Here is a 14,941-nt window from a genome sequence, read left to right as displayed (position 1 = left end):
CTATGTTCAAATATCTCCAATTATCTTTAAGTAAATTCTTAAAATCAGGATGTAAACAAGGTTCACACTGTATCTTCTTGTGGTTTTAAGTCCTTTATTTTATAGCAGTCCTTCTCCTCTCTCTCTTTTTTTTCCCCATACTTTTGACTTATTGGGGAAATTAAGCTCACTGTAGAATGGTTTATATTTTACATTAGACTTTCTGCTGACTTATGGTTTTGTTTGGTGTCTACCCTTATATCTTGTATCTTATATGAACTTGTTTTGTGTCAATCTCAGTCTATTGATAGTGTAGTGATGCCATCAGCTAAGAATGCCTGAGGCACTCACTTGGGCTCTCCCTACAGTCATTTCTCTGACCAAGGCTAATGCTGTGGCTGGGCTGACCCTTGTGGTTCTTATTATGATTGCAGGATGCATCTCAGCAACAATCATTGTGGAAATTTGAAAATACAAGGTTTATTACTTATAGGTCCTGGAGGTTATATGAACACCTGGGGCCATACAAAAAGAATTTAGGGAGAGAGAGAGCATGGATCTGGGACTCTGCCATTATTGGGATCAAGGGTGGGATGTCTAGGGTGCCATGGGTTCACTCTTTATCAATGAAAATAAAACACAAGAGGAGAAATTAAAGCATGGGAGGGAAAAGCAGGGTCACTTAAGTGCTCAATTCATGGAGGTCATCCAAGGTTTTCTAAAAGGGGAATTCATGGGTGGGGTGGCCAAGCTCTTTATTTAAATGTGTAATTGACTATATGTTTATTTGAGGTAAATGTGTTTGAAATAAATGCCTGTCAATCAAAAGCTTAATGTTAGGCACTTGCATTACAATAAAAAAGGTAATTATCAGGCGCTTAACACTACAAACTAATATTAAGATAGAAGCTTAATTGGATTTGGAAGAAGAAGATTGGTTTTTGTTCTAGGAGATGCTTCAAGTCAGGGAGGATCATCTTGAAATAGATGATTATCTTGAATCAAGGGGGCTTGGTTTTATGCTTTGGTAGTATGCGTTTGTGGAAAGACTAAGGTGTCACTCTCTTGTGTGACATGACTCAGACTCCAAATTCTCTCTTCCTGTTGGACATGGGTTTCCCAGGTGGCTTTAGCACTGGTTTCCCAGTGCTAAAGAATCTGCCTGTCAAGAAGGAGAGTGGGGTTTGATACCCTGGAGAAGGAAATGGCAACCCACTTCAGTATTCTTGCCTGGGAAATCCCATGGAAAGAGGAGCCTGGTAGATACAGTCCATGAGGACGACTTAGTGCCTAAATGACAACAAGAACAACTTTTTAATACTGGGAAGTCCCCCAAAGCTTATTTGATGCCTCGTCCTCCTTGCTTTCCATGTATTTCTTGTTTTCTTATTGTGTCTCCTTTGCTATCTCACATATGGGGTCATCGTTACCATCTTTCTAAATTCCATACATATGTGTTAATATACTGTATTGGTGCTTTTCTTTCTGACTTGCTTCATTCTGTAAAATAGGCTCCAGCTTCATCCACCTCATTATAGCTGACTCAAATGCGTTCTTTTTAATAACTGAGTAATATTCCATTGTGTATATGTACCACAGCTTTCTTATCGATTTGTCTGCCGATGGACATCTAGGTTGCTTCCAGGTCCTAGCTATTGTAAACAGTGCTGCGATGAACATTGGGGTACATGTGTCTGTTTCAATTCTGGTTTCCTCAGTGTGTATGCCTAGCTGTGGGATTGCTGGGTTGTATGGCAGTTCTATTTCCAGTTTTTTAAGGAATCTCCACACTGTTCTCCACAGCGGTTGTACTAATATGCATTCCCACCAACAGTGTAAGAGGGTTCCCTTTTCTCAACACCCTCTCCAGCATTTATTGTCTGTAGACTTTTTGATAGCAGCCATTCTGACTGGCGTGAGATGGTACCTCATTGTGGTTTTGATTTGCATTTCTCTGATAATGAGTGATGTTGAGCATTTTTTCGTGTGTTTGTTAGGCATCTGTATGTCTTTGGAGAAATGTCTGTTTAGTTCTTTGGCCCATTTTTTGATTGGGTTGCTTATTTTTCTGGTATTGAGTTGCATGAGCTGCTTGTATATTTTTGAGATTAACTCTTTGTCAGTTGCTTCATTTGCTATTATTTTCTCCCATTCTGAAGGCTGTCTTTTTACCTTGCTTATAGTTTCCTTCATTGTGCAAAAGCTTTTAAGTTTAATTAGATCCCATTTGTTTATTTCCATTATACTGGGGGGTGGATCATAGAGGATCTTGCTATGATTTATGTCAGAGAGTGTTTTGCCTATATTTTCCTCTAAGAGTTTTATAATTTTTGGTCTTACATTTAGATCTTTAATCCATTTTGAGTTTATTTTTTGTGTATGGTGTTAGAAAGTGTTCTAGTTTCATTCTTTTACAAGTGGTTGACCAGTTTTCCCAGCACCACTTGTTAAAGAGATTGTCTTTTCTCCATTGTATATTTTTGCCTCCTTTGTCAAAGATAAGGTGTCCATAGATGTGTGGATTTATCTCTGGGTTTCTATTTTGTTCTATTGATCTATATTTCTGTCTTGTGCCAGTACCATACTGTCTTGATGACTGTAGCTTTGTAGTATCATCTGAAGTCAGGCAGGATGATTCCTCCAGTCCCATTCTTCTTTCTCAAGATTGCTTTGGTTATTTGAGGTTTTTTTGCAATTCCATACAGATTGTGAAATTATTTGTTTTAGTTCTGTGAAAAATGCCATTGGTAGCTTGATAGGAATTGCATTGAATCTATAGACTGTTTTGGGTAGTATACTCATTTTTGCTATATGATCCTTCTGATCCATGAACATGGTATATTTCTCCAACTATTTGTGTTGTCTTTGATTTCTTTCATCAGTGTTTTATAGTTTTCTATATATAGGTCTTTCGTTTCTTTAGGTAGATTTACTCCTAAGTATTTTATTCTTTTCATTGCAATGGTGAATGGTATTGTTTCCTTAATTTCTCTTTCTGTTTTCTCATTGTTAGTGAATAGGAATGCAAGGGATTTCTGTGTATTTATTTTATATCCTGAAAATTAATTAGCGCTAGTAATTTTCTGGTGGTGTCTTTAGGGTTTTCTACGTAAAGGATCAAGTCATCTGCAAACAGTGGGAGTTTCATTCTTTTTTTCCCAATCTGATTTTCTTTCATTTCTTTTTCTTCTATGATTGCTGTGGCTAAAACTTCCAAAACTATGTTGAATAGTAGTGGTGAGAGTGAGCATCCTTCTCTTGCTCCTGACTTTAGGGGAAATGCTTTCAATTTTTCGCCAATGAGGATAATGTTTGCTGCGGGTTTATCATGTATGGCTTTTATTGTGTTGAGATATGTTCCTTCTATGCCTGCTTTCTGGAGAGTTTTTATCATAAATGGGTGTTGACTTTTATCAAAGGCTTTCTCTGCATCTATTGAGATAATATGTGGTTTTTATTTTTCAATTTGTTAATGTGGTGTATCACATTGATTGATTTGCAAATATTGAAGAATCCTTGCATCCCTGGATAAAGCCCACTTGGTCATCATGTATGATGTTGTTGGATTCTGTTTGCTAGAATTTTGTTGTGAATTTCTGCATCTATGTTCATAAGTGATATTGGCCTGTAGTTTTCTTTTTTTGTGGCATCTTTGTCTGGTTTTGGTATTAGGGTGATGTGGCCTCATAGAATGAGTTTGGGAGTTTACCTTCCTCTGCAATTTTCTAGAATAGTTTGAGTAGGATAGGTGTTTAGATTTCTCATTTTTAAATGAGATTACAGGGACTTCTTTGGTAGTCCAGTGGTTAAGACTTTGCCTTCCAGTGAAGGGGGTGTGGGTTTGATTCCTGGTCCAGGAGCTAAGATCCCACATGCCTCCTGGCCAAAAACCCCAAACATAAAACAGAAGCCATTTTGTCACAAGTTCAATAAAGACTTAATTTTAAAAAGTGAGATGCAACAATTTCTTGCTATTTGCAATAGTTATGCTTTTTATATAAAATTTCCTTGAACACTGAAGTTGTTTGTGAGTATCAAATGCTTATTTTTGCTCTAGGGGAAATTCAGGGTTATATTCTTACAAGCTCTTGGTCACCTTTTTGTCAACTGATCAACGTATAGTCTTGTTTTAAGTGTGCTTCTGCTTAAAGACACTACATATATGTCATTCATTAACCCTGAACTCACAGCCAATAGCACTGTAACTCATGGCTGAAAAGAGCTTATCTAATACATGCATTTTTCTCTGTAAGGCCCATCACAGTCTTTTTGCCCTTGGGAAATTAGACAGCACTTTAGTACTATACTTGGGGACCAGTGAGATCACCAAAAAACACTCCAAACTGTGAAAAACATGGCACTAAATATACCATGAAAAGGCCACTTACTTATAGCATAGAACTGAAACAAGAGGGCAAAACTTTATCTTGTTCAACCTAAGCTGGCAACAGGTCTATCAGCTGACTCAATTTTTCACCATGTGCACATGCTAACACCCATGCATAAGTAGAAAAGTACTGAAAATATTGATTTTGGGATTACAAATAAATTTTAGAGAGCAAGCGTTTTGACAAATACTGAATACAGAAATTATGAATATTGACTATTGTAATCTTATCTCCTCTTGCAATCTTTGGTGTTTTCTTCCCAGCTGAAACTTTAAGACATTTTCAGAAGGCCAAGGATTATGAGTCAAAAGCCATGTTTTTCATTTAGGCATCCATGAAGGCATTTCTATTCATTGTTTTGCTACCCATTTATGAAACAACTACAATGTACCTCTGGAACAAAGATGAATAAGATACACTACTTGCCCTGAGTATTACTTATTTCTAGCTTGAGTCTAGTGAAGAAGAATGCTAAATTTCTAATAGAAACCACAAAAGACTATGATTTGTCTTGCTAAAATCTGGCTGGATAGAATACCATCTCTTTTGTGTAAAATTGAATCTCTGATCCTCAAGAAGTGTTGGAACGTATGGGATAAAACATTTCGAGTTAGGTCCATGAAATCCTGTTGTCAAAGACTCCTTGGGTGCAAATTTCTTAAGATGCAAGGGAAGGGATCGGGGAACTATTAACAATAACCAGATAAGAGAACTGGGCTCTGGTTTGTGAAATAGCCTAGTGACATGGAGGACCCATCATGTTTTCATTTGTTACAATATGAATCTATTACTTTTGGAATTTGATAAATAAAAAATAAATTTAAAGAGCTGTTTATAGGATAACTGGTAAATGTAAAAATTTAAACATAGTAAAGTTTTTACACAGCAATTTTTAAAAAAATGTACACAATGAATATTATATCTTTCTATCACCCGAAACCACTGATACCCTTACCTAGAATCCAGGTACAGATAGAGTAGTTTTGATACCCACCAGGGTTCTTGAATTTCCCCAGTCAATAGAAATTGACTAGAAGCCAGACAAGAAATTCAGGCAAGACTTTACTGGGGCTCCTTCACTCCCTGCATGAAGGAGTGAAAACAAGTAACAGATTCGATTGCTTGCTACAGAGGAAGGGTGAGCTCCTTCCTTACATGAGGTGAGGCTGAGGGTGGGAAGAGGGATGGGGCCAGAGGGGTGGCTTAGATGGTTTGTGTACCATTTTGTATTGTTAAGGGCAGGGGGGCATCCTCAGTACCCTGCTTTTCTCTGAACACACAGTTTTTGCTCCTAGCTCTTCAGAAATGGCAGTTGGGTCTTTAGTCTTTTGTATCTTTTGGTCCAGAACTCACCCAGGCCCACAGTTATCTTTAGTTTCATATAGTTTCTTTGTATTTTGTAGCTGGAAGAGAGGTGTGTCAAGGTGCAAGCTTTGCAGCACTATAGCAAAAGGTCCCAGCTACTAGGCCTGTCTCAGTTTCTTGACTATGCCCATATAAACAGGTATGAGTGGTTTATTTTATGCTTTTTACACAAATGGGAACATACTAAGCATACTGTTTTGTACTTTATTTTTTCTGTTTGACAAATATCATGGAATTCTTTGGCAACATCGGAAATAATCATTGGATACTACGGCTAACCAAGTGGCACTTTGGTAAAGAATCCACCTGTCAGTTCAGGAGACACAACAGACACGGATTTGAGCTTTGGGTTGGGAAGATCCTCTGGAGTAGGAAATGTAAACCTGATCTAGCATTCTTCCCTGGAAAATTTCAAGGGTAGAGGAAGCAAGTGGGCTACAGATAGTCCATGGGGTCACAAAGGGTCAGACATGACTGAGCAACTGAGCTCCCATGTTATGTCTGCATATGTTTTTATAAGTAAATGGAAAGGTATTTAAATACAGACACCAACCTTTCACAATGATTTCCTCAGTTGTGTGGAGTGTTTGAGGGGAAGAAAGAGAGAATCTTCATTTTTTTTTTGAGGTTACTATTTTATTTGAATTGTTACAGTTAGGGTGTATTATAGTTATGATTTAAGCTATAGAATTAAAAAAAAATGTAGGCGGCATTTACTGTTGGCTGTAGACAGTGGACCTTACAGGAGTTCAAAGAAGGGGGATTTCCCTGTTGGTCTGTTAGAAAAGCAATGGGAATGAAGTAAGGGTTTGACTCAGATGGATGACAGTGAAGTGACTGAACACACTGCTGGGGATGAAAAGTCAATAGATCAGCCTGGTATCTGTAGAGAATTTGCAGAAGGGAATAGTAGGAGACGAGCTGTCAGGCAGGCATTTGGGCACGGAGGACACTGAAAGACCATATAATCATGTAGATGTTACTTTGTAATAATATGCCAGCTTCCTTCCCCTTGAATCAGGCCCAGCATTGGCAAGGCCTTGATAAGCCACATACACTACTCCTCAAGGGCTGTCTCAACTGAAATACTTTTCTGGGATGGTGAAAGGTATGAAAGCTGGGTGTAGGGTAGAAGGATTGAGAGCTTAGCAGAGAGCATTAGCCCCCATGGAGATGGAAAGGTGGGTTTCCATATAACCCTTGGTTTCTGCTCTACTTTTGATCAAGCCAACAGTTCAGGAACCTCCTCTGGAGAAAGACAAGTATCTCAGGGGACTGATATTTCCTTTTCATTTAAGGTTGCTCTCCAGTCAATCTGTAATTGGTTCTCAGGGGCCCCTCCCCTCTTGGCAATTGTCAGCCCTCTTTTGTGATAAAGGGAAGGACCTACAACAAGGAAAGCCAAAGGAATTGGGGACCTAGAAAAGGAGATGGATAGAAGAGAGAATGGCTCTGGGGAGTGGAAGGTGACAGGTGTGACATTTCTAATCAATGTCCTACATTATTTCAGGTTGAGCTCAAGAAGGGAGGAGTTGAAGTTGGGAAACTTCAGTAACCTGAACTCTTTGGAAGATCTTAGCACATAGTCTGCTTTTCACAATTTTTTTCCTTTGGAAGTGCTTGCAGGTGAGTTTCTTATTTTTGTATAATTGTTCACAGCTTAGTTCACAGATTCTTTAAACTATAAGTAAAAAATTGGTATTTATGGAGTTGTTTCCTCTGATCATAAACACATTTTCTTTAACCCAGAGAGTCAAAAGTCTGTTTTTCAAAGGGATTTGAAGAAATCCCAGTTGCCCTCTGGAATTCCAGTGTTGCAACGTCTTCCACTAAAACTTTCCCATTTCTCTATAATCCTCACTTCCTTTTATCTTCTGTTTTCCTTCTTTCTCCCCACTTCCCCAACCCCTTGAAAAATAGAGTGAAATGTGGTGATCTGAAAAGCCAGGATTGTGCTATGACTTGAAAATCGTTTTCATGTGAGTGAATTTTTATTTTTTTATTTTATTTTATTTTATTTTACTTTATTTTACTTTACAATACTGTATTGGTTTTGCCATACATTGACATGATCCCAAACATGAACCCCCCTCCCACCTCCATCCCCACAACATACCTCTGGGTCATCCCCATGCACCAGCCCCAAGCATGCTGTATCCTGCATCGGACATAGACTGGTGATTCGATGCTTACATGACAGTATACATGCCTCAATGCCATTCTCCCAAATCATCCCACCCTCTCCCTCTGAGAGTTTTTGGCTGCATAGCAGGCAGGATCTTAGTTCCCTGACCAGGGATCAAACCCGTGCCCCTGTGGTGGAAGTGCGCAGTCTTAACCACTGGACCTCTATGGAAGTACCTGAGTAAATTTTTAAAACATTCCCAAGAACCGTCTTGTGTATGACAACCATATTTTCACAGACTCTGCTAGCTGATTCTGTGATAACACACACACACACAGGAATAGCTGCATTTTTTCCTATACTTTTCCCCTCTGCTTCCAATCATTTGATGCATTCTCATCTTTAATAAACACACACACATCCCTTTGGATAGCATATGAGATCTTCCTTGCAGGTACTCAGGTGCATTTTCAGCTCTTCACTCAGTTACTTGTCTTTGCTTTCCATTGTGTCTCTCCTGCCTAGAATGCTGAACTCACTCTCCCATCCTTTGCCTGGCTGACTCTTGTTCTTCAAGTCTTTTTACCTACAATTACTTCCTCAGGGAACATCTCTGACCTTGATTATTACACTCCCTCAGATCCTAGTCTGGGTTGAGTTTCTCTCTACTCATGTGGCATCTGTACATTCCTCAATCTTATTATTTGTCATGTTTGTAGTATAAAATCTTGTATGAAATTAGAATGTAAAGAAGATTATTTTGGTAAGGGAGAGGGGAATCTAGAGACTGTGAGGCCAAAATTGTGCTAAAGAGGTCATGACACTAATGGTGGGATAGCGAAGAGGGACTATATAAGAATTTCCCAAGCAACAATTGATAAGGTGCTAGAGGAATAAGAGACAGTGTTAAGATAAAGACGACTACAATACAGCAAACTTGAGTGTCAGGCAGAATTTTCAAACCACTCACAATGGAGCTGGTTGTGCTCAGGAAAGACAAAAGAGATTTAAAAAAAAAAAATCACGCTGATTGTAAGCTGTGATAGGACACAAAGCAGACATTTGAATGACATTATATTGTTGCTCATGAGGAAGGCTCTATGACTGGTTATAGAGATTGGGAAGATAGAATGTATTATATCATAAAAATATTAGATTGAACTAATAGGTTAAGGTTTCTAAAGACTGGAATGTGAGTTTGGATCAACTTTCTTTAGTCTTGAATATGTGCACAGTTAAGGAATGCAGCGGAGGACAGGAGTTGGAAAAGCAGTAAGCAATTAAAAAGGGGAGAGAAGAGGACAACATGTGTTAAAGATTCTTGTTTTTGAGACTCAACTTTATCTTTTTCATTTTAGCTCTACTTATCTCAGGCTTGGTGTAGAAGATGCAAAGATGCACTAGAATCTCTTGCTTAATCACTGCAGAAACTTGGATGATCTTCATGGAAATGGTCTCCATAGGAAACCAAACTATTACTGAATTTGTCCTTCTTGGTTTCTATGTCAGAGCTGAGCTGCATCTCCTTCTCTTTATTGTGTTCACTGTCATCTACGCATCCATCATCCTAGGGAACATGCTAATCATTGTGGCGGTGGTTAGCTCTCAGAGACTCCACACACCCATGTATTTCTTCCTCGCTAATCTGTCCTTCCTGGAGATCCTCTATACTTCCTCAGTGGTGCCCAAAATGTTGGAGGGCTTCTTGCAGGAGGCAGCCATCTCTGTGGCTGGTTGCTTGCTCCAGTTCTTTATCTTTGGTTCTTTAGCCACTGCTGAGTGCTTCCTACTGGCTGTCATGGCATATGATCGCTACCTGGCCATCTGCTACCCCCTCCGCTACCCTCTCCTGATGGGACCCAGGTGGTGTTTGGGGCTGGTGGTCATAGCCTGGCTCTCTGGCTTTCTGGTAGATGGCTTGGTTGTAGCCCTCATGGCCCAACTGAGATTCTGTGGCCCCAACCACATTGACCACTTTTACTGTGACTTCATGCCTTTGATGAGCCTGGCCTGCTCAGATCCCAGTGTAGCCCAGATGACAACATTCATTCTGTCTGTGGTCTGCCTCACTGTTCCCTTTGGACTGATTCTGACATCTTATGGCCGGATCGTGGTAGCTGTGCTGAGAGTTCCTGCTGGGGCCAGCAGAAGGAAGGCTTTCTCCACGTGCTCCTCCCACCTAGCTGTAGTGTCCACATTCTACGGCTCTCTCATGGTTTTGTACATCGCACCCTCTGCTGTCCACTCCCAGCTCCTCTCTAAGGTCTTTGCCCTGCTCTACACTGTGGTCACTCCTCTTTTCAATCCTGTGATTTATACTCTGAGGAATAAGGAAGTTCAACAGGCACTATGGAGGCTTCTGTATGTTAAGCAAACTGAAACGATTGATTGACGGGGGATGGTGGTAAAGATGTTATTTGGACTTCGGGATGTCTTCCAGGATTGGTTGGGTAGGAATAACTGTTCTGTTTTTACATTTCCCTCTGTGATAAGTTTAATAGTTATACTAAAAATGGGTATTGTAGAACAATAACTTCAAAGTGCTTACTTAAAATATTTTACTTTAATATTTTATTATTTCTTTATTAAATAGGCTGTCAATATTTCCTATAGTAAATAGCTATACAAAAATAGCAACACAAAACAAATCTAGAGATATTGGCTACCTGTATTATGTATGTAAAACAAGTTGAATCATGGAAGTTTGTAATCTAGTTTTCATTGATGACTATGTCTTGAACCTTTTTTTATTTTGACCAATATGTACTTATTTATTCTTGTGAGATTTTTAGCATAGCTAAACATGATTTAGTAATCTATTGTGAAAGCTCTTAGTTCACCATACAAATATAGTTCACATTTAGATTTTCCTACAATAAATTCTTAGGAGTTGAATTGTTGAGTTTAAGGAAAAGCATATTAAAATAAGTTTAAAGCTGAATGCATTTTAATTGTTTAGCTATTTTATTGTAGAAAATTTCAAATGTACAAAAAAGTAGATAAAACATTAAAATGAACCTCATATAGCCATCATCTAGCATCAATATCAACGTTTGCCAATCCTGTTTCTACTGCCTAAAGCTTCTTCTTTTTTTGGAAAATTTTAGAGCAAATTTCAGTTGTATAAGTACTGTGTTGTGTGTGTTGTATAAATTGTATTCTGTGTGCAAGTACATTTGATCCTTGAACAACATGGGTTTGAACTGCATAGGTCCACTTAAAGGCAGACATTTGCAATAGTAAAAACTGCAGCAGTACAGGATTTGTGGTTGAATCTGTGGATAGGGAACTTCATATGTACAGAGGAACCATGTTTATGGAGGATCAGCTCAAAGTTATGGGTGGATCTTCACCTTCTCAGTGGTTCATTGCCCTTAACCTTGGTGTTGTTCAAGGGTCTACTGTATTTGGTATGCTCGCTGACTGATAAAGGCATTTAAAGAAAAAAAAGTGCCAAACCTGATGCTACAATATTTAAAAATACTACTCCAATGGCATCTGATACACAGACTGGGTTCAAATTTCTCTAATTATCTTTAAGTAAATTCTTAAAATTAGGATGTAAACAAAGTTCTTGTATCTTGTATTTCTTAGCCTCTTATTTCATAGCAGTCCTTCTTCTCTCTCTTTCTCTTTTTTTTCATGCCTTTGACTTATTGGAGAAATCTCTTTATCTGTAGAAGAGTTTATATTCTACATTAAACTTTCTGCTGACTTATGGTTTTGTTTGGTGTCTACCCCTATATCTTGTATTTTATATAAAATTGTTTTGTGTCGGTCTCAGCCTGTTGATGGTGTTGCGATGCCATCAGTTAAGAATGCCTCGGGCACGCACTTGGGCTGACCCCACAGACATTTCTCTGATCAAGGCCAATGATGTGGCTGGGCTGAACCTTGTGGTTCTTATTATGATTGCAGGATGCTCCTCAGCAACAATCATGATAGAACTTTGAAAAAACAAACCTTGTTTTTTCAAAGTTCTGTAGACTGCCAGGCTCACTGTAGACTGCCAGGTTCCTCTGTCCATGGAATTCTCCAGGGCAGAATACTGGAATAGGTAGCTGTTCCCCTCTGCAGGGGATCTTCCCAATCCAGAGATCAAACCCAGGTCTTCTGCATTGTAGGCAGATTCTTTGCTATCTGAGCCACCAGGAAAGCCCTGAAAAAATAAGGTTTGTTATTCATAGGTCTTGGAAGTTACATGGCACATCTGGGGCCACACAAAGAGAATTTAGGGAGAGAGAAAGAGAGACGGAGGCTCTGCTTCTATTAGGGTCAAGGGTGGGGGTTGCCTAGGGTTTCATAGGTTCACTCTTCATAGGTGAATATAAAACATGAGAGCAGGAATTAAAGCATGGGCGGGAAAAGCAGAGTAACTCAAGTGGTCAGTTAATGGAGGTCATCCAGGGTTTTCTAAAAGAAGAACTTCATGGGTGGGGTGGCCCAGCTCTTTATCTAGATGTGTAGTTGACTATACATTTATTTGAGATAAATGTGTTTGAAATAAATGCCTGGCAATCAGAAGCTTAATGTCAAACACTTACATTACAATAAAAAGGGTAATTATCAGGCACTTAAACTACAAAGCTAATATTAAGATAGAAGCTTGATTGGATCTGGGTTAACTTTTAAGCAGAATATCATAGAGCTCCTGTGATTTCTATTGCACCATATCATGAGGTGCACAATGATTGGTTGTCCCATTTTTAGTGATGCTATTTATATTATTGACCAGAGGGTTCAGGTGGCATCTGTCTGATCTGTGTATTATTCAGTTTTCAATCAGATTTTCACCTAATATCTTTAGGGGATAAAAGTTGATAAAAGTTGCTGATTAATGCCAAAGTGATTTAATTATTTGAACATATATTTTCTTTTAATGTTTTGAATGTATCTGTAGCTGTTGTAAAACATTTGTCTGTGGATTTCTATATCTGGGCCACATCAAATTTAGTTTTTATTCACTTCCTTTTCTCTTGAATATTGATCAGATTTTACCAAATATTTGTATGACTGATAATTTTTTGATTGAATATAGGTTGTTGAGGAAACTCTGGATTCTCTTACTTTCTTTAGAAGAAGATTGGTTTTTGTTCTAGCAGACATGTCAATTCATGGAAGGTCGTCTTGACCTTGAAGATCATCTTGAATCAAGTAGGCTTGGTTTTATGCTCTGGGAATATGGATTTGTGGAAAGCCCAAGGTGTCACTCTCTTTTGTGATATGACTCAGCCTCCAAATTCTCTCTTCCGGGTAGCATGGTCAGGGTTTTGGATTTGGCCTGTGTTCAGTCAGGTCTAGTGTACTCAAGGATGTGGTTTTTACTCTTAAGACTTGGACTTTAAGAGTGATAGTTTGATAACAAGGGTATTGATAAGGTGTGCAGAGCAGCCCACTTTCCTGGTACTGCTCTTCTCCAAGCCCTGCTCCACTTTTCATGTGTTTTATTTCAATCCTATAGCAGCTTCTTTCTGATAAGTCTAAAATGGTCTTTCCATTCATACCTTGAAGTCAGCCACAGCATCTGTTTCCCCCAAACTATTTTTGGATATCTTCTACAAAGATCCCTCTTCTCTTGTGCCTTATCCTACAACTTTCAGTTGCTTGAGGTGCCCCATGTTTCAAACTCTTGATTTCTGATTTCTTGGTGAGTGGGATTGCTCATGTGTTGATTCACAACCTTGGGAATTCCCTGGGTGAAATATTCCCTAAATATGGAAGTTGTCCTGGTTTCTATATCAGTTTTATTTCCAGTTGTCTATGTAATACTCTGTGTGAATCTTGATGTTAACTGATGCACTTTGTAAATGTGGTGGTGAAGTGGGGAGAGATTTTTTCCAAATGCTTTTTTATGGAGATTATCCTTAATCTCAAGAACTTTTCATACTCAGAATTCTTTTCAGGGAACTCTTCACTTCCTTATTTCTTAGACTATAAATGAAAGGATTGAGAGTGGGGGTTACCAGGGCATACATGACAGCAGCACCCAGCTCCCCAGAGGCATGAGAAGCTGACAGGGACTTCAGGTAGGTGGCAAAGACCGAGCTGTAGAAGAGGATGACCGTGGAGAGGTGGGAGCTGCATGTGGCCAGGGCTTTCTTCTTCCCCTGTGCTGATGGGACCCGAGATACAGCAAGGAAAATACGGGCATAGGAGTTTATGATGCAGAGGAGAGGGCCGATTCCTAAGAGTCCTGTCAGAACCATCATCAGGTCCTCATTGAGGTGGGTATCAGAGCAGGAAAACCTTAAGAGTGGTTTGAAATCACAAAAAAAGTGAGGAATCTCTAGATTAGTATGGAATGATAGTCGAGTTAACATTAAGGTTTGGATCAAAGAGTTGGAGTGGGCCACTCCCCATGCCCCACCCACCAGCAGTGCACATCTGCAAGGAGTCATTAGGAGTGCATAGTGCAGGGGATGGCAGACGGCAGCGTAGCGGTCGATAGCCATGGCAGTCAAAAGCAGGTTGTCCATGTTAGCAAAAACTGCGAAGGAATATAATTGGGCTAGACACTCAGAGAAGGAGATCGATCCGTTGCTGGTCCACAAAGTCTCCAGCATTTTGGGGGCTGTGGTGGTAGTGGAGCAGAGGTCGACCAGGGAGAGCTGGCTGAGGAAGAAGTACATGGGAGTGTGGAGGTGGATGTCAGCACCAATAGCCAGCAGCAATAGCGAGTTTCCTAAGAGACTCAGCAAGTAGAGGGTCAGGAAGAGACCAAAGAGGAGCTGTGGCTTGTCTGGGTCACTGGACATTCCTGAGAGGACAAAGTCAGGGTTCTTGCTGCAGTTCATTTCAGGTCTTGATGGGCTACAGGAAAAGAATCAGCATAAAGAGGATTCACTTAGTTAGCTACAGATGGATAAAACCTTGGATCCTTTCCCTTGGCAATGGGTTTTACTTATACCACCAATGGGAAGAATGGATAAACAAAATACCAGTGGGGAAGACAAGAGGTGTACCTCACAAAAGATGGTCAAATTAAGGAAACATCAAGGGAAGCGAATGAGAGAAACAACAGAGATTTCCTGGAGGTCTTAAAGTGTAAAGAGTTTTCTTAATGATACTTTGTATAATTGGTGAT

At 39.4% G+C, this 14,941-nt stretch overlaps 2 protein-coding genes across 2 annotated transcripts; one reads left to right on the top strand and one right to left on the bottom strand.

The window, feature by feature from the left end:
- On the top strand, nt 9,302-10,249 carry LOC102187636 (olfactory receptor 11A1-like). The gene has a single exon (XM_005696687.2). It carries the CDS (start codon nt 9,302-9,304, stop codon nt 10,247-10,249), a length of 948 nt encoding a protein of 315 aa, XP_005696744.2.
- On the bottom strand, nt 13,728-14,651 carry LOC102189258 (olfactory receptor 1361-like). Its single transcript, XM_005696691.3, has one exon. The coding sequence runs from the start codon at nt 14,649-14,651 to the stop codon at nt 13,728-13,730; it is 924 nt and encodes a 307-aa protein (XP_005696748.3).

This window comes from Capra hircus, chromosome 23 (genome assembly GCF_001704415.2).
Source record: "Capra hircus breed San Clemente chromosome 23, ASM170441v1, whole genome shotgun sequence".
NCBI classification, from domain to species: domain Eukaryota; kingdom Metazoa; phylum Chordata; class Mammalia; order Artiodactyla; family Bovidae; genus Capra; species Capra hircus.
This window is presented reverse-complemented; position numbering and strand designations above follow the sequence as displayed.